The sequence below is a fragment of the Pangasianodon hypophthalmus genome, chromosome 2, assembly GCF_027358585.1.
Source record: "Pangasianodon hypophthalmus isolate fPanHyp1 chromosome 2, fPanHyp1.pri, whole genome shotgun sequence".
In the NCBI taxonomy this organism is placed as follows: Eukaryota; Metazoa; Chordata; class Actinopteri; order Siluriformes; family Pangasiidae; genus Pangasianodon; species Pangasianodon hypophthalmus.
In genome coordinates, this window is record NC_069711.1 from 3,136,775 (window position 1) to 3,157,577 (window position 20,803).

General features: G+C 37.4%; 1 protein-coding gene across 1 annotated transcript in view; it reads left to right on the top strand.

Moving 5' to 3' along the window:
- col28a2b (collagen, type XXVIII, alpha 2b) overlaps positions 1-20,803 on the top strand; it is a 41,675-nt gene that overhangs the window by 11,886 nt on the left and 8,986 nt on the right. Inside the window, exons 4-26 of the mRNA XM_034314833.2 lie at positions 4,190-4,210; positions 4,329-4,388; positions 5,354-5,407; positions 6,827-6,871; positions 6,976-7,002; positions 7,185-7,229; positions 7,346-7,390; positions 8,039-8,092; positions 11,104-11,172; positions 12,566-12,634; positions 12,781-12,849; positions 14,060-14,128; positions 16,431-16,499; positions 16,884-16,952; positions 17,243-17,311; positions 17,610-17,681; positions 17,883-17,951; positions 18,105-18,176; positions 18,322-18,390; positions 18,475-18,543; positions 20,295-20,363; positions 20,480-20,548; positions 20,629-20,697. Of these exons, the coding sequence (XP_034170724.2) occupies positions 4,190-4,210; positions 4,329-4,388; positions 5,354-5,407; positions 6,827-6,871; positions 6,976-7,002; positions 7,185-7,229; positions 7,346-7,390; positions 8,039-8,092; positions 11,104-11,172; positions 12,566-12,634; positions 12,781-12,849; positions 14,060-14,128; positions 16,431-16,499; positions 16,884-16,952; positions 17,243-17,311; positions 17,610-17,681; positions 17,883-17,951; positions 18,105-18,176; positions 18,322-18,390; positions 18,475-18,543; positions 20,295-20,363; positions 20,480-20,548; positions 20,629-20,697 (1,392 nt within the window). The remainder of the gene's footprint in view (positions 1-4,189; positions 4,211-4,328; positions 4,389-5,353; positions 5,408-6,826; positions 6,872-6,975; positions 7,003-7,184; positions 7,230-7,345; positions 7,391-8,038; positions 8,093-11,103; positions 11,173-12,565; positions 12,635-12,780; positions 12,850-14,059; positions 14,129-16,430; positions 16,500-16,883; positions 16,953-17,242; positions 17,312-17,609; positions 17,682-17,882; positions 17,952-18,104; positions 18,177-18,321; positions 18,391-18,474; positions 18,544-20,294; positions 20,364-20,479; positions 20,549-20,628; positions 20,698-20,803) is intronic.

The following is a 20,803-nucleotide window of genomic DNA, read 5'->3' on the forward strand; positions in this document are numbered from 1 at the left end:
TTTCCATAGCAGGGGTGAAAATACATGCAGACAAAGTCAAAGAGGGATAATCTATATTCAAAACAGAGGGAAACAGGTGAAGGTCAAAACCAGGAAGTGCAATGAGAAACAGAACTCAGAAACCAAGGCTCAGATTTAAAGTCACACCATTCATAATGCTAGAAAGAAACAGCCAGATATACATAGACAAATTAATCAAGGAGTAACACAGATAAACCAATGTCAGGACATGGGCAGAGACAGGACGATAACAGCTCATCACATTGGGAACCATGACACACACTGAGAAGGGGAATTCATGACAACTGTTTAATGTGTGTCTATGGCCTCAATCAACACTACAATTCCCAGAATCCATCTTCACATGGCCAAACATGGCTGAGCAGGACTACACATCCTAGAACATGCGTTCTCTGCCACGTTCAAGATCACCAGATTTCTGGTTGCACACACCTGAACTCATACACACACACACACACACACACACACAAAACTGCGAAGTATCGATCTGGATTTTGCCTTTACCTCACATTTCATGTCTGTCTGCCTAAATAAAAGCCATCATCTGCGCTTGCTTCCTTCCCTGCCACCTGACAAGTGATCTCTGTGAGATCCTCCACATACAACACTCCATATTCCATTTCTTAAATATTATAAACATGCTTGGATTCATGATTTTTTTAGATCATTGTCCTCCTGGGTTGTCCATAAGGGCAGGCAAAGTAGAGCCCATACATATTGTACATATCAGCCATTCAACAAATATTAATCTTCATAAAGTCCTCATTCACAACTCCATAGGTATTGTTTTCTGTTGAATTACTAATGATCACTTTTGAAGGCCCAAAGATTTTAAAAACTGTTGCTGTTCGACAGATATAAGCTGATCTTCCATTGACATCTTTGTAGATGCTGGCCAAATGTGTTAATTAGCTTCCAAGTGGTTGAAAATGGGATCTGCAACAAGCAGTAATAGAGGTCCACTGGGGCAGGAAACTTGCATGATGACTCTATGAACATTCCCAGTGGAGAATTAGCAGGACAATTAATGACAGTTCTGCCAAATTGCCAAGGCTAGGTTAATCTTGTTTTATAGCAAATATTCAGAATTAGATCTAATACATTTCTGCAAACAAAGGCAAAGTGTAAGCTCCAGGATCCCTGATCCTGATCTCAGGTTACTGTCTGTATGGAGTATGGGTTTCCTCCAGATTCTCCAGTTTCCTTCCACCTCCCAGAAACATGCCAGTAGGTGAACTGGCTATGCTAAATTACCCCTAGGTAGATGTCTACAATAGTGCTTAGTAATGAACTCGCATCCTATACAGAGTGTACTATTTCAGCCTCACACCTAGTGTTCCTGGGATAGGCTCCAGATCTACAGAGACCCTGCCTAAGATAAAGCGCTAACATAAGATGAATGAAAAGAAGGAATGAATAATCTTGAATGGGTTTTATTTTGGCATCATGGTGTGATTGAAATCCAGAGAGATAAAATGACATGAGGGCACTAAGCCATTAGAAAGGAAAAGTGCACCAGCAGAACTCACTGATCAGACCACTAAGAATGTTGTGATGGGCGTGGCCTAATATTCTAATATGCATGTATGCATGATTGACCTCAAATGCTAAGGCTAAACTGTAAATGTTGGCACATTTGCATAGACATTGGAAAGTCACCATTTATTCGGACCTTGTACCGCATATTGTGCGCAACATCATCCAGATTAAAAAGCAATCACGCGTATAAAAGTGTGTTCTTCACTTTGTTCTGCGATACTGCGTCCTAGTTCTAGTTAGACACATGAGGAACTGTACTGCGGCCATAAGAAAGAGAGAAGCGGATGTCTTACTCATCTTTTATAGAGGTTCTGTAACCTTTTATTGCTGCTGTTTCTGATTTTCTGACATGCTGAAACACTCAAAATATGAGAAAGCTTGAAGACAATCTATATGTACATTTTCTCCTTCCATGTGGCATACATCTGCTTGGAATTTTCACTTTTTCCTTCATATGTATGTCTGGATACTGTTACGAATGCTACAATTCTTAAGTGTTGCTAGAAGATTAGCCATTTTAAACATCTAGTGCTAGTATATAGCAAAACTTAATTCTCAGTGACCAAGTGAGTGTGCGTATTACCCATAATTCACTCGGTTTACTAATCTGTAATACACATGAATGGGTAAAGAAGTGAAATATAATGTTAGCACCTTATATTTATTTGTAACAAATAGCTAGTGGTTATGCGTTGTTAGCAGATTTAGCATCATTGTGTCACTGATTTGTTCACAGGTTAGTTATTTTATATGCTAGCCACTACTTAGCCAATTAGCATAGTACACCCTCACAACACACCACACTCTCTTGTTAAGCGACGATGACAGTGACCTGTTAGCATGGCGTCTTCTATCAAAAGCTAGCATACAGTATAAGCGGTATATAATATATAATAAGAATGTATTGCCTCAACATTTGAGTGTTTAAGTCATTCGCTGGGGCCTTTAATATCTAAACAACGCTGCAGTGGAATTCGGAGAAAGGCAAGTGTGTTTCAGGGTAAAGTCACTCAACTGTGTACTGAGTAAATCTAATAAATGTAGAGACCTGATGAGGCACGATTTACTGCTTTTAGCATTCACACAGAGAGTTCATACACTCTGAGTCAGAGGGTTTAATTCCACAGTAAACTGATTCGGCTTCTAAGGTTAAGCCATGACATGATGAGACTAGAGAGAGAGAAAATGGTGGCACTTATACACAGGTATTTAAAAAACACTCTGTGTGTTTGTGTGTGTATGTGTGTGTGTGTGAGTCAGGCTCAACAGTCTCCAATGAACATATGAACCTTTATTTCATCAGTTATCTAAAATATAATATAATACAAACAGTAATTGATCAGTGATCAGTTAAAAAAAATCGAACTTCCACACTTTTTCTTTTCTTCACTTACTTTAAACAATAAATCACATTGGAGTTTGTTCTTTTAAACCAAAAATAATTTAAGATAAAGCACCATCTGAGGAGAAGTTTAATTAGAAATACACACTTTTGCTAACTAACACCACTGCATTGGTGTAGTTTTAACCACCACAAAAGACTTTTCAGATCTGAGTTAATACCGAAATTGCTCACATCAGTATTCAGACCTCAGACATAACTACAAACATGTACACGAATCTGATCTTGAACTGAAGCGTATTTTTCTTGCATGACATCACCTCGTTGAAGTCCAGTGCATCTGTCTGAGAGTATGATGCAACTGCAATATGTCACACTGAAATGTATGTTTTCATGGTTTCAATTCATATAAAGTCCATTAAAAAGTTTTTTTTTTTTTTTTTGCACATCAGAGAAGACAACATCACAATCTTACTTACCTCCAAGACCAAATTTTAGATGGATGAAGTTATGAAATAATTTTAAGTGAGCTGTAAGCACAGCAGATGAGTCCTCAGTCAGCTTATCCTTCATACCACGGGTATGTTTTCTGTACTGGAGAGCATATTCAATTCACAAAAACACTGGCATTATTCTATTAATTAGACAAATATCAAATTAAATGCATAATAAATTGATTTAGTAGCTTGTAGCTACTAGCTACATTGACTTCTTATAATTTAAACAGTTTAATTAATTTTTTTTGTGGTGTATCCAATAATTTGCTGCTACTCCATACTTGCTACTTGCATTTTTTTTAACCCCCCACCTTAGGTTCACTCTTTCTACTGCTGTACTTCTAGTTTATCATACAAAATAATAGGATGTGCTGGATCAAGTGCTATTTTACAAGCTATTGAATAACGAGGGTGGAAACCATATTTTAAATTCGAACAAATCTGCAGTGATTTATGTGCTAATTACTACTAGGACTATTTGTTTAGCTAATGTTTAGCTCTATGTAAAAAAAAATCCGTATAAAAATAATATCATGTGCATACACTCTGTACACATTGAGCAATGAGTTTGCTTTTGAGTCTGGTTTAAAACAAATTCCCCCCAAAAAAAAAAACACTCCCAAAATGTTTTCCATCAATTGATCAATCTGGTTGATAATGAGGTAAAATTGACTCCATATGCAAGCCTTGTGTAGCGTAATGACGGTTGTTGATCTTGAATCAACACAGATGTTTGTGGAGATTTTCGTGACAAAATTGAATTAATATTATTTTCCTTTTCCTATTATAGACGGCGTTGGCAGATGAGGCGGTGAGTGTGAATTTAAAAAACTCTAGTTTTGTCATTAAATCATCACCTCCTTCTATGGACCATATTCTTTGTGTGTGTATGTGTGTGTGTGTGTGTGTGTGTGTGTGTGTGGTTACAGTGTCCTCTGGAGAAGAGATGTACATGTGAGAAAGGAGAGAAAGGACCAAGTGGGCCAGCTGTAAGTAAATACACCCCAGTCTATGATCCTGATGGGCGTGGTCTCTTCTATGATGACTCCGCCCCTATTTACACAGCACAAGGGCTCACTGAACAGTTTGATGAGGATGAAAATGATGTAAATCATAGCATATGCTATAGCCTTCATAGGCACCAGATCTCAAACCAATTGAACAGATTTTTGAGCGATGTTCTAGACCAAAATCATCACAACACTGAGAGAAAATTCTAAAAAATTGTATCTTTTGTAACATTTATCTTATACAGCCTATATTTATCTTATATAGAAGGGTGCCAATAATTATGGACCTGACTATAAAACACACTCTGTCAGAAGAGGAGTATAGCGTGTGTGTTTTTTATGTTGAATGAAGACTAGAAGTGGCGTGAAGCTGATAGGACGTCATGCAGAGCTTTGGAGTAGCTGAGCCATGAGATGATTAGGGACGATAAGAAAACTGTTTGTGGAGGATTTCGGTTTCTTTTCACATCTCTCCTTTACACACAGTGATGTTCGGGATAATTGGGTGGTGAGACGTCTTTCAGTCTTCACCTCAAGGGTGGAAAATCCATCGACAATTAACCTGCAAGCTAAAACACATTTACTGAATTCCTTCTCTTTCCATGGGGCATTTATTTATTCACTGGGGGTTGGGTGTGTGTGTGTGTGTGTGTGTGTGTGTGTGTGTGTGTTTAAAAATATTACTGCCTGTTACATAAGTCATATCTATAGATGTAATTCAGTTCTCTGTAATTAAAGAAATACTTTAGCCTAATTTCTATCCAGTGCATCTGTGTGTGTGTGATTATAATGGACAATAATTTCCCTCTCGTGAGAAAAGAATTACACATTTGTTCATTCCGAATAATGTGTGTTGTCTTGTTAAGGGCAAATATTTTGTCTGTACTTTACATTACTCTCTCTCTCTCTCTCTCTCTCTCTTTCTCTCTCTCTCTGTGTGGCAGGGGAAAAGGGGTCGACCAGGAGATGATGGAAGTCCGGGGCCGAAAGGGCAGAAGGTCAGAAAAGCATTTACAGTCTTATTATAAAAGGCAGAGGTGCCAACATGCACAGTTTAGCTGTTTCATTAAAGTTTTTTTTATTCCTTGTAGTAGTGATATAAGATATATCTACACTTTTCAGCATTTGGACTAAACATGAATAACCCTCTACTGCACATTGTTGCCAATTGGCAACATGCCATTTATCTGGATTTTCTTTTGAGCATTTAAAGAAAACTGTAAAGAAATTTAAATTTAAAGATTTAAATTTAAAGACTACACTGATAAAGAGTGTGTGAATGAGTGTGTGTGTGTGTGTGTGTGGTGCCCTGTGATGGACTGGTGTTTTATCTGGGGTGAATTCACCCACTTTGTGCCCAGTGTCACCGGGTTTGATTTCAGATCCACCGCGACCCTCACCAGAATAAAGCACTTATTGAAGATGAATATGTGCAGTAGAGGGATAAAATTCGCCCACCAGAAAAGCCAGTTCTCTGAAAAGGAAAGAGACGACGGACGTAAAAGACGTACATTTGTTGTTACTTTTGCTTTGCGTCGATTTTACAGTATATGAATTCACAATCCTTGGGCTTGTGAGCCAATAGAAGACAAATGAGCGAGTATTTTGCATTGCTGTATCAATAATCAGGTCATTGAATAATAAAAGTGTGTCTGACATTTAATATTTTATATTAGTATGCATCATATACTTTCTCTTTTTTTATTTATTGAGTATTTTATGTTCCCATTTGTACAGACAAAATGTTTGATTAGGTCCATTTGTTATCTTATTATTTATTATATTTCTTATTATATTATATATTATATTTATAGATTACTATATACAGTATATAATAATATAGTATTTATTATTTTATACATTATATACTTTATTGTTATGTGCAGTGATATGTGGACAAGCTGCAGACTGGACACATACATAGCATGTTCGTTTTCAAGCTTATATATGAAGCGTATAACATTTCTGCAGATTGCAGTTAGAAAATCAGCTCTTATAAAACTTATATGTTTTATTATTTTATTATTTTTATGCGAGAAACGTCCCATACACTGACATGCACTAGGATTAGCAATGTTAGCACCTCTGATTACATTTATTAGGATAATATACTATTATTCTATTTGTACATATCATCGTTTAGACTTTTTCCATCAGATTAATTAGTGATCACATTAGAAGTGTATATAAACAGTAGAGAGAGCTCATTATGTAGGATTTTTTTACAGACAGTGTGTAATGCAGTTCCTCATTAGCTGCTTTGAGACATTGAGTGTCCACAAAGCTTCTTTTTAGTCACTGCATATTTCTATATATTGTTATATATTTATATTGTTATTCTAAAATGTGAGAAAAAGTGAGCATTTGGTGAAATAAATCCTCGACGTGATTAAAATCTGACTTCCTGTTTCCCGTAGGGTGAGAGCGGACTTCAAGGGCTGCCAGGGCAAAACGGCTCCGAGGTCAGTCTCCATTTTATTACATTTTTTTTTTAAGAATCTGATTTTCAACAAAATATGTAACCTAATGGATAATGCTTTGTGTTCTCTGTGCTTTTGGTCATCAGGGCAAACCGGGAAGTAGAGGAGAAAAGGTAAGAATCATGGTTATTAAGAATGTTTCATTTTCATTAAATACAATTGCTGTGGAAAAAATAATGGCACCCTTTTCTCCCTGATGACTTGTTGTGTTCCATGCAACTCCTGCCACTTTTGTCGTTCCGTTTTTGCATATGTTTTTACACCTTGAGTAAATCATGGCCTGCTTCTTTGCCAGGGAGAGAGAGGTGAATGCGGGATGCCTGGTGTCAAAGGAGACAGAGTGAGTGTGCGACTCCTGACACACACATTACATACACTGAGCGTCCGCTGACCATCCACTGGACAACTCTTAGATCGATTCTGATACACATCTTCTGTCTGATTTGTTCCTAACAGGGTCCTGAAGGTCCAGTGGGCATCAGTGGAAACAGAGGACTGCAGGTTCATTGTTTATATGTTGTTATATATCATGTCACTCTTTCCTGCACCTTTTACTGCAGTTCTCAAGAGCTACAATATTTCCTTTTGGTTAATTCAAGAGTAAATAATAAACACTCAAACTCACTGATTAGTCATAGTTTATCATTTTCCCATAACAGCACGACCCAAACTTCCTCTTATAGGACAGCAATTTGACAATGAGTACATTTTTTTATTAATTAAAGAATGACACATCATACTTTTTATCCATTTATAGTTACATTTAAAGTTCATTCCTGTTATCACTTACATTATAGCAGCTACAAACACTTGTTCCATCACTAGCCTCTATTTTTTTTTTCTCTTGAAGATAAAATTTAAAGAGAATAAGAGAAAGCCCACAAAGTCCAAACTCCTCTGTCCTAAAGACATTCCTGTGTCAGAAAAGTTAAAGTTACAGCTTTACCTCCAGCTGTTACAAAGCACTGACACTGGAGACTCCTTCCAAAAATACTAAATAAATGTCTCCACACAGAAACTTTCTGAAGTATCTAAAAACCTCTCATAGAACAACCATGAAGAGATATATGAATTAGAAAAACATCATGACAGCGTATCAGCCGTTTTGCCTGAAGTGTGTGTGTTCTCATGGTTTTTTTTTTAACTTAGGGTTTGCCTGGACCTAACGGTGACACCGGACCCCAGGGACCACCAGGACACAAAGTAATTCAGATACACACATCTCTCACACAACATTTTAGCACTAACAAAGCAACATTCTCATCAATGGAGAATTATGGTCAAATCACAGCTCGGATTTGTAGCATGTGCTAAACCTGCTACTTTAATGCACATAGACTAAAATGTAGTACAGAAACTAGTCTACTATGTAGTGTCTAATGCATTACAAGAGCTGAGACTAGTCTATTATTAAGTGTCTAGTGCGTTACATAGGCTGAGACTAGTCTTATGCAGTGTCTATTGCATTACATAGGCTGATACTAGTCTTTTATGCAGTGTCTATTGCATTATATAGGCTGATAGTAGTCTTTTATGTAGTGTCTAATACATTACATGAGCTGAGACTAGTCTATTATTAAGTGTCTAGTGCATTACATAGGCTGGGACTAGTCTTTTAGGCAGTGTCTAGTGCATTACATAGGCTGAGACTAGTCTATTATGAAGTGTCTATTGCATTACATAGGCTGAGACTAGTCTTTTATGCAGTGTCTATTGTACTATATAGGCTGAGACTAGTCTGACTATGCAGTGTCTATTGCATTATATAGGCTGAGACTAGTCTACCACGAAGTGTCTATTGCATTACTTAGGCTGAGACTAGTCAAACACAAAGTGTCTATTGCATTACATAGGCTGAGACTAGTCTACTATCAACTGTGTCGTTGCACTACATAGACTGAGAGAAATGTACTATATACAATATAAGGACTGAGGCTCAGTTTATGTAGTGCACTAGGCTTAGTCATATTTTATATAGTGCACTAGTCCCGGTCAATTAGACTCTGTCTATATAGTGCACTAGATGCGATCTATGTAGTGCAACTGTCTAAGTCTATATAACGCACTAGTCTCAGTCTATACAGTGCACTAGTCTCAGTCTATATAGCACACTAGTTTCAGTCTATATAGCACACTAGTTTCAGTCTATATAGCACACTAGTCTCAGTCTATATAGCACACTAGATTCAGTCTATATAGCACACTAGTCTCAGTCTATATAGCACACTAGTCTCAGTCTATATAGCACACTAGTTTCAGTCTATATAGCACACTAGTCTCAGTCTATATAGCACACTAGTTTCAGTCTATATAGCACACTAGTCTCAGTCTATATAGCGCACTAGTCTCAGTCTATATAGCACACTAGTTTCAGTCTATATAGTGCACTAGGCTCAGTCATCCTATTTTATATAGTGCACTAGGCTCAGTCTATGTAGTGCACTAGGCTCAGGCACAATATTTTATATAGTGCACTAGGCTCAGTCTATGTAGTGCACTAGGCTCAGGCACAATATTTTATATAGTGCACTAGGCTCAGTCTATGTAGTGCACTAGGCTCAGGCACAATATTTTACATAGTGCACTAGACTCAGTCTGTGTAGTGCACTAGGCTCAGGCACAATATTTTATATAGTGCACTAGGCTCAGTCTATGTAGTGCACTAGGCTCAGGCACAATATTTTACATAGTGCACTAGACTCAGTCTGTGTAGTGCACTAGGCTCAGGCACAATATTTTACATAGTGCACTAGACTCAGTCTGTGTAGTGCACTAGGCTCAGTCATCCTATTTTATATAGTGCATTAGGCTACTGCATACGGCTAGTGCACAGTGCACTGCATACAGCAGAATGACTGAACCTAGTGCACTATATAAAATATGTCGACTGAGCCTAGTGCACTTTAGAGAGTAAGAGTGTGTCAGGTCACCTACATAGTACACGACTCGTGTTTTATGCAGGTTGAGGCTAGTTCACTATGCAGAGCAAGGCGTATTCATTATCCCAACTGAAATAGTACACTCTTTATAGAGAGTCTAGTGCATTATGATGAATGAAGCTAGTGCACTAATGTAGATTGAAACTACTAAACTAGACAGACTAAACCTAGTGCACTATGGAGATTAAGCTTAGCGTAATTTGGAGTCTGTGCCTAGTGCACTATGCAGAGCAAGGCTAATGCTTTGTCCCATATGACCCTTGTACACTATTAGTAGTGAGTTTAGTGCATTCTACAGTAGTGTACACTGATCAGTAAAGGGAGTATCACTGAGTGTAGCGTGTTATTCTTCACTAATAGTGATGTGATTCAGAGATAAGTGGAGTTTTCGGCATGTTCTTCTGTCAGACTAATACTCAAACACTGTTTACGTGATGTTACACAACCTTCAGTAGAAAGTGTGCTTGTTATATTAGTGTTTGACTTTGATATGTACCCTCCAGCTCTGCACAAATCCACTGCCAGTCCAGCAGCTGCCAGTGAGACGAGAACGCATAATCATTTCTCTGGAATGTTCTCTCTCTCTCTCACTGGGAGCAAACAGTGATCACTTACACTACCAGTCAAAAGTTTGTACACCCCTGCTCATAGTATGCAATTTTAGAATAATAATAAAGACACGAACACTATAAAATAACAAAAAAAGAAATAATAATGGAAAAATAATGTAATTATGCAGTGAGTAAGAAAGTGTTAAAGGAATAAAAAATATATATTTTTATAAATTATTAAAAGTATTCCCACTGTAGCTTTGCACGCTCTCTGCAAAGCTCTCATGCTGCATCATTTTCCTAAACTTCCCAAATGGTTCCTACATCCATTTTAATTCAGAAATAAATTTGTGGCCATTAGCTTCACTATTTCTAAGCCTTTTGACTTATAGTCATGTGACTCCCACTTATTTTTAGGCTCAGTCTACGTAGTGCACTATATGGACTGAACTTATTACAGTAAATATTCCAGAGCACTATGTTGATCAAGCCTAGAAAACTACATAGACTTAGACAAATACAGTGCACTTCGACAAGTTAAGCTAGTGCAATATATAGACCGAGCCGAGTGCACTGACTCCACTGTGCCTTGTGCAGAATATACACTGAGCCTGATATCAGTGATAAAGCGTAAGGATCAGTAATGTCTGTTAGCACAACCCAGACAAGATCAAATGTGTGTGTCTATGTGTCTCTGTGTGTGTGTATGTATGTGTGTGTGAAGGGAGAGAGGGGCTTTCCTGGACCACCTGGACTTCAGGGTGAAACTGGAATAGGTCTTGCTGGACCAAAGGTAAGATATCATCCAAAATAAAAATATAGTTGTAGGACTGGACTCAACCACTTGATGTGAGAAACATCCGAGTCTGCCTGAACACTGTAGTCTCACACTGTAGTCACACACTGTAGTTGCACCCAGTACTCGCACCCTGTAGTCAAAAGATCTTGTGTTTGAATTGCAATGATTCCTCAGCCTTCAGTGGCTAAGCGTCTGAGACAACTACTGACTTTTTCAAGCTATAAAATGAGAAACTCTGGTTTAGAGTTGGAATTGTTTCTAGATTATTCTTTATCAAGCCTGTACGTTAATGCTGTATCTGCAGCTGAAGAAAAAAGGCCATAATCGAAAAAAAAAAAAAAGATTCTTCATGGGAATTTATTCCTTTAGTCCAGCTTCATATCTTTTTTTTTTTAATCTCAGTTATGATGTTGAATGTTTGACTGTATAAACTGATCCAAGTTTACACACGTCCATTCAAAAGCATTTAATCACCAACCTTATTTTAATCAAAAGTTATCATTTTACTCACTGAAGGCATTTAAATGCTTTATTCAGTATTGAGACAAAACAGTAAGTTAGTAAATGATAAATAACATGCTGTGATGGATTGACTGGGTACAGTCTTTTCACCTCAAGATTTGATTTGATCAGCACTTTCCAAACTGGAGGCCTTTTGGATATTAAAATGAAAACAATGATGTGCATATTAACATTATTAGAAATTTTTCCTGGATGTTATTAGAACATCATTTTGTATTCACTCCTCCGTTATTAACAGCTTATCAGCCTGTGGTATGATTACAGATGATGTAAAGTTGTTCTGAAGCTGTGATAAAGTACATGAAACAATTCATATTTATGTTTCTAACATGTTTAAAGCAGAATGTTCTTTCTGTGGGGTTCTAAAGCAGAACATAGTGTATATTGAGTGATGAAATTATCCTCTTATTATCTGGTTTTCTCCAAGTATAGCTGATCTCTTGCAGGAAAGATAATAAACATGAGGGAGAGTGAGGAGTGGAGAGAGAGAGAGAGAGAGAGAGAGAGAGAGCAGTGTTAGTAATGTATTAACCATTATTAACCATCAGGACCTGTGACTTTAGTGCTTTATTATTATTAATTTCATGTACTGCTTTAATATTGCAGTAATTAACACAGCTGCTAAAATCAGAGGCCATTACAATTCAGAGATGTAGCCCACCACTGCTCATGTAGCAGTGCTGCCTCTCCGAGATGTGGAGATGTTGAAATGTGGAATTTATACATTCATGTTCGTTTTGTAATGAAGACGACTAGGAAAATTGATCTAGAGGAATAAAAGGAATTATTATTATTGTTCTATTATAGGTGATGGGGTAGCTATAGTCTCGTATGTGTGTGTGTGTGTGTTTGTGTGTGTGTGTAGGGTGAGATGGGACTTCAGGGCAGAGCTGGACCTCCCGGACCTCCAGGACTTGGAGAACCTGGCCTACCAGTAAATACACACACACACACACACACACACACACACACACATTATTTATTTGTTTGTTTCTTTGGTTGTTTATTCATTTAATAATTTGTTGATTGGTTGTCTCTCTCTCTGTCTCTCTCTCTCTCTCTGTGTGTGTGTGTGTGTAGGGGCCTCAGGGGCCACAGGGAGTGCAGGGAGAGAGAGGACCTCCAGGAGACGGATTTCCTGGGCCAAAGGTACGTACTTTATGCCAACATTTATGTCAGGAAAGTTACGTGTATTCAGAACCAGGTTACGCAGCAGCTTTTTGACAGCTTCTCAGTCAGATTATGTAAATTACCCATAGAAATTCTGAATCACAAGCTTTACTCGAACACAGAACTACCAGATAAGATGTAAAACAAACTATTAAATAATTTTATGACACCATTATCAGCCATGCTAGTCTACAAACACAAGCTGTGTCCAAAATAGCACCCTACATCCTATTCCCTAGAAGCTGCCAAGTGCATTAGGAGGCATTTGTATCTGTTATGGTACATCAAGTTTTTGGACATAACATGAGTATAATATTTTGTGCCTAAAATATAAACGCAATACAGCTACCACCAGGAGGCAAATTCTGACCATTAAATCCAGGAAATGTACGTAGTGAAAAAGCAGCATAAAAAAAAAAGGTTTGTAATTATAGCATATGATACTATTTGTTCTTTGAGCCTGTTACCACTGTGAAGTTCATTATTTTCCAAAAGCAGCACACCCCTTAGTGTATTATTTCTCTTCTACCACAGCAGTTTACAATGATTACAATTTTTATGCATTAAATAATGACATATACTTTATATCAGTTTATAGTTACATTTAATGTAACTATGAATGGATATAATTTTAAAATTTCATTTAAATTCTCTTTTTTTCTCTTTTCAATTCAATAAGACAAAAAAAAAAAACACAGCTTGTTGTGTTGTGTTACAGAGAAACCAGAATACACAAACTCCTCTTTCCCGAAGCCTTTCCCATGGCAGGAAACGTCCTGACTACTGACAAAGTCTTACTGTTTCAAAGAGCTGACACCAGACACTCCTTCTTATTGATAAATGCTTGAGGAATGTCTCCTCACAGAAAACTTCACCATATCCACCATTATAAGATTTTCTTTGTAAAATTACAACACAGGTTTTTAGGTCCATTTATTGTTAGCTTTAGTATGCAGAATGTGGAGCGCCCATGATACATATTAGAATGAGTGCATTAATATAAACCTGGGATTTGCAGCTGCACTACCTTTAGTGCTGCTGTTATAGAAGATTAATCCACACCTTCTGACCAATCAGATTTGAGAATTTAGCAGTGCTGTGATAAGTCAATTAACAATCACAGACAAGAGAAGGAAGTGTGATTATAGAAATGCAGTGCCACTACTATAGTCCTTATTTATTTTCACAGGGAGAGAGAGGACCAGAGGGCCCGAGGGGACAGAGAGGACCAGCTGGACCTGGAATTAAAGGAGACAAGGTATCATGAGGAACGTTTATTGCCATTACTCAGGACCCATTTCAGACTGAGATTATACAAGCCTTTCATTAAACCTCTGGGATGTATGAGTTATTCTGGAATTTGGACATTTTGCCCTCTCAGGTATAAAAATGCTACACACTGAAGAACATTTTGGCAAGTCGATACACCACACATTTCCCATATCAATTTATAACTGTAAGAATTTAATTATATTCCAGTATTGTCATACATACTGTATGTCTGCACACTGTTTAGGCAAGGCAAGTTTATTTATATTGCATGTATTTCATACCCTGAGGTCAAAGTGCTTTACATAGGAGAAAAGATAGTAAAAAGATAAGAACGTTGAATAAAAACATATATACTATAAATACAATAGAATACTCTGAATATGACTTAATATAATTATTCTCAGAAAGGCAAAAATGGTTCCATCTGGGGCACACTGAAGATCTTCTTGGAGTTGGTTCCAGTTGTCTGTAGCGTAAAAGCTAAATGCTGCTTGGTTTGGTTTTGTTTATATGCTCAACTAGCTGACCTGAACTCATGGATCTAAGGATCTAAGAGATCTACTAGACTTATATTCTCTAAGCATTTCAGAAATGTATTCTGGACCTAATCTATTTAGTGACCTTTACACTTTGAATGTGTTGTAGCTGTTTAATGGTCATTTTGGGAAGTGTAGTTAAAAGATCGTCACCTTGCTGGAGATATAAAGCATGGATGAGTTTCTCTAGGTCTTGCTGGGGCACTAAACTTTTGATGTTAGCTGGGTTTGTAAAATGATAGAAGGCTGATTTAGTGATTTAGAGTCCTTTGACATGGCTAGTGAAGGTGAGATCTAAACCTAGTAGAATGCCAAGATTTCCGACTTAGTCTTTAATTTTAGTCTTAGCACTAATTTTAAGTCGTTCTTCGTTGTTGCCAAACACAAAAATCTCTGGTTTGTCCATATTTAATTGCCACAACCAATTATTTATGTGCTCCAGACACTGTTACAGTGACACTTTTGCACTGTAATGATCTGTTGAGAGAGACAAGTATATCTGTATATCATTAGCATAGCTATGATGATATACGATTTGATGATATGCAGTTTTGTCGTCTTGTAGGATTTGGCCTAATGGGAGCATACACTGTAGAGATTAAAAAAACTGGCCCAAGAACTGATCCCTGAGGGATACCACATATCATTGACATAGACTGTTTACTGCCAAAGTAATTGTGACCTGAACACTTACAGAGATAGCCAATTTTCAATCAAAATTTTACTTACATAACTTGCACTAGCTTTCTAAGAGACAGTGAAAGAGTGTTGTGACCTGATTTGTGTTCTCTGGCATTGCTTTTAGTTAATTAGAGATCATTACATGTAAGCATCAAAAGATAAAAACTACAGTATGTCATGCTTATAAACAAATAACACACTGATAGTATTGCTAAATCACTAAGTGGAATAAAAAAGAGACATTCTAGAAAATTTGGAGTTGTTGACTATTTTCCTATAACAGCATATTGCCAAGTGGTTTATTTAACCCTCTACTGCACACTGTTGCCAATTGGCAACATGCCATTTATCTGGATTATTATTTTTTTGAGCATTTAATGAAAACTTTAAATAAATTTAAATTTAAAGATTGGTTACACAACATTGTTATAGAATGTGTGAATGAGTGTGTGTGTGTGTGTGTGTGTGTGTGTGTGGTGCCCTGTGATGGACTGGTGTTTTACCCACTTTGTGCCCAGTGTTACCGGGTTTGATTTCAGATCCACCGCGACCCTCACCAGAATAAAGCGCTTATTGAAGATGAATGTGTGCAGTAGAGGGTTAACTGAATTCTTAGTTAAAGGTGCACCAAATGACTAAAAACGTGTTCACAGCAGATCTCAGCTCTGGAGGCACTTTTCTGTAATAGTTCATTAGCGTCATCAAGTCGTGACAAACAAAAATCATTTTCTCTGCCAGTGTCTCGCTGGGTGTATAACAGAGCGAGCCACGGCACGTCTGATTATCCGACCTGCGGCTACGAGCAGTTATAACAACACGTAGTCAGTGTGGAGAGGCTTTTTTGCTCTGACGTTTATGACGAGATGATTCTTCATTAATGAATATACTGAATGTAAGGAGATTGACGATATTAGAATGATTATTAGTATTGTGTCATTACTTCCTAATGTCATTAAGTAACCTTAATAAAAGGAATGTTAGACTAAATAAAGATTATACTGGGATTTGCGACTTGATTTCACAGTGATACTTATTATTATTAGAGGAAATTTTCAAACTTGTTTGTTTTAGGGTGACTATGGATCTCCTGGGTTACCTGGACCAACTGGGCTTCCTGGATTAGGTGTACAAGGAGAAAAGGTGCTGAAAATAAAACAGTGATATGAATAAAATACATATGTTTTTCCACCTATATTTTGTGTCTGTGTAATTTCACTATAATTTCACTATAGTCTGTGTAATTTCACTATGTTCCAGAAAGAAAAAGCATCAGTAAAAATATCCTTTCGAAGCACTAAATTGTTTGTTTCTATAACGTATGCTTGTTATCATTGATTTGGACAGATAAAGCACATGGAACAGGATAAAAAAACAATAGGCATTTTTATTAAAGGACATTTGACACATTCTTGACATGTTTTAGATTAGATTCTAGTCTTAAAATGCCTATTGCGTAAAGATGATGCTTATGAATCATAATTAATGGACCATTTTAAATGAAAAAAAAGTGATTTTTGGTTTTAGGGTGTTGAGGGACCACGTGGACCGCCAGGATTCAGAGGCCCACCAGGAGGAGGTTATCCAGGACCGAAGGTAAGAAAATCCCATTAATTAGGAAGCATTCATGGAAACATATAGTGAGCAATGTTAGGGATGCTTTTTTAAGAAATTTACATTTGATAAATATGTTTATTTAAAGCAACAGTGGCTCTTTAAGGTTTAACAGCAAAAAAAAGTGGCTCTCGGTCTCTTTGTAACACAACATTATATTGTATGTTGAATTTTGTATTACAGAAGAACACCATCTGAACAGCACAAGATGATGAGTAATGCACAGATATTTAATAATATAAAAAGTTTCTATATGGGTGTTTTGCTCACAGGGTGATCAAGGATTACCAGGAGAAGTCGGAGCACCAGGAGGGAGTGGAGTGGGAGAACCAGGACCAAAGGTCACACACACACCAAGTTCATTCCATCAATCCTCAGAAATATTTAATTCTAAATGTTACAGTATGTTATTGGAACAACTTTCAGGCATATATGGTCCAAAAGTCTAGACAAAGTCTAGTGATTTTCAATCACAAACCCCCCAAAACAGCCCAGAATCAAGTCCTAAAATCTGGTTTCTACAGCTTTCATTCCGAATGAACAAATCCATTCCACATGAGGAACGAGCAAGTTAGTGGATTGCTCTAAGACTTTTGAATCTGACTTTTTGCACTGTGATGATGTTTTTCTCCTCTGCAGGGTGAACCAGGAGCTCCAGGGTTATCAGGTTTACCGGGGTTACCTGGAGAGGATGGCGCTCCTGGACAAAAGGTAGTAGTAGTCCTAGACAAAATGTCCATCCTTTCTGTAATATAAATATGACTTTTAAAAAGGTTTCATGTTTTTAGTATCATCCCACTCTTTAGTGAAAATTTAAAATATTTAATTAAAACTGTAACAGCTAAAACTAGAATGAGATCCACCCAAAATAATGGGACTGTGTATGTGTGTGTGTGTGTGTGTGTGTGTTAGGGGGAGCCTGGGGTTCCAGGTTCGAGAGGGCCAGAGGGAGTGGCAGGTGTTGGAACACAGGGAGAAAAGGTAAACTCTTCTTCTTCTTCTTCTTCTTCTTCTTCCTGTTACTCTTATTCTACCAGGCAGTCTGTTCTCACTGATTGTCCTTTCTAAATCTATCAGTTCCAAAACAGTTTTTCAGATATTGGATAAAGAAGTGTGTGTTATACTTTTGGACAGGGAGATCAGGGCCAGAGAGGAGTCCGAGGTTTAGCAGGACCTCCGGGAATCACCGGACCGTCAGGAGCAAAGGTGAGCATTAAAGAAGAATAAAAATTGCCCTCTTTAAATTGCTTTGGAAAAAGTGTAATTGTCACACATACATTCTGAAATGTGGGCAGTAATACCAGTTGACGGTCTTCTGCTGTAAATAAAGTTGTGTTTTGTCCTCCTCTAGGGTGAACCAGGAGCACCAGGACGTCTCGGCTTACCAGGACCTCAAGGACGTGCAGTAATTGGAGCAAAGGTACAACTGATGAGTTATGCTACATTTAATATGTGCACTGATATGTGTACACTCTATTACAGACATGTTTTAATGTTGTTACAGGGTGATGCAGGACCACCAGGTCCTCCAGGACCAATGGGGGAGACAGGATATGGACTTCCTGGAACAAAGGTATTGATGGATAAGTAGAAATAGAGTATGCAGTTTTAGATAGGTAGGATCCAAGTACAGAGTTTATTTTAGAATAAATGTAGGACATAATCATGGTGATTAAAGACAGGTCAAACCAAATGGACAAGGAATTGGCAAAGGAAGTCAATCTGAACAATCCAATATCGGAAAAAAAAAAGAAGATACAGAATATAGGCTCAGAAATGCAATCATAAGACGGCAAGACTTCGCAATGAGCCAGTGACAAACAAGAGTATCAGTACAGTGAATAAATGAAGAAGGATGATGAGGATCAGGTGATCTGAATATGGCTTAGTATTCAGGTGATGGAGACCTCTGTTAGTGTGGGGTGGAATTCTCAGAGAAGACTCAAAATCTAGCCTTATCTGCCTATATATCAATAATAAAAAAAAAAGGGTGAAGAAAAACATAGAAAACAACATGAATTATGAACATTACTGTCACCTATGCTGCAGTACCTCATTATTTCTTGAACCCTGCGGGACTTACAGAGATTCTTTGGCCCTGATCTACTAAGATAAAGAGGCCAATTTGTGTGTGCATCAGATAAATTGTGTATTGTAATCAATAATAGTGTAAATGACATTATGTGTGGAAAGTAGGCAGAGAAAACAACGTGTAAACGAAGTTTTATTCCCTATTTGTTCACAAAAGTCAATTGTGTGCGAACAGGTGCCAAATATAACATCAGTTAAAGGTGGTGACATCGAGAAACTGTTCAAAATATATGCCATAATTCAGAAAAACATTCTGATTATTCTGACATATTTACATACATAATAATAATGTTTTTATTTTGGTTTCAAATGGCAGAAATTTGCTTATGCCAATTTAATACCTGCCCTTCTTTAGTATTAATTTACACACAATATCTGTTCTCTAAGTGACTTTTAAAGGTGTTATCAAGTTTGCATATGTTTTTATACACACAAACTTTCAGTAAGAGACCTGACTACTGAACAGTTTGATTTTATATTCCAGCCATTTTTTTTTTAATTAAATAAATGAGATAGAAATATACATGGCATAAAATATTAAATATATGCCAAATGCTAAAAAATGATAACTAGACACAATGACCACAACAAAGTGAACAAACTAGAGCTGTGTCTCAAATGGCATACTTATGTACTATTCTAATCAGTTTCGATTATTAAAAATGACCAATTTTCCTGTTATGGTTAGTGCTTGAATTTCAAACACTTACCTTGTAACGTCTAAACCTACAGGTGTTTCATCTTATTCATCTTATTCTAGAGCTTGTAGATTCAGAAAAAATACTTTCAAAGGGCAAATCATAAGAAGTCGATCAACAAGGTAAAAGTTAAAACATAGAATCACAGAAGGTTCTGAACTTACACAAATATTAAAGTTGGCAAGACTTCGCACATACTGGTTTTTATACTGTATACTCTGTAGTCAGGAAGTATTTAATGGATAACTCAGGAATGAGGGGACCTCTGCTGGCATGGAAGTGTAATGTCCGGATGTGTAACATTCTGGATGATTGTGACAATAACACTCATGTGGCCAACAAAAGATTTTAGCTTATCCATGCTGCTGTGTATCAAAAAAATTGGGTCCTAGAATAACTGCCATGTAGTCGCGTAATGTTTTGCTGGTCAACGTTGAAATGTGGGTGAAGGTGTTTTGGCTCTGACCTGCCTTAACTATAACCCAAGCCAGAATCTGTATCTGACTTTATTGCCTCTTGCTATTTTGTTTCTCAGGGTGATCGTGGAGATGCAGGTCCTCCTGGTCCATTTGGGCCAAAAGGAGATGGCTACCCTGGTCCACCGGTACACGGTCCTACCTTTGAGCTCTGTGAAAGTTGTATCAGCGTGAAACATTTGTGATTAGTTCTTAATAATAAAGTTTATCAGCAAGAATTATTCTATTTTTGCATTTATTGCAGGGTCCATCTGGGCTTCCCGGGCTTCCTGGAGAGCCTGGTCCAGAGGGTTTGGGTCTCCCGGGACCAAAGGTATCTTCTTTCACAACACTATTATTAGTGTGTGTGTCTAGAGTGTGGATATATATAGTAAGTGTGTTTGTGTGTTTTAGGGTGATATTGGGTTTAGAGGTTTGCCAGGGCCACCAGGACCACCAGGAGAGGGACTTCAAGGACCACCAGTAAGTCACATTGATACACATCCCTTGTGGCATGAAGATTTTAGGCATTTACTCATTTAACTAGCATAAAATCTCAGGTTTTACCTGAATGTTGGTTCAGGTGACT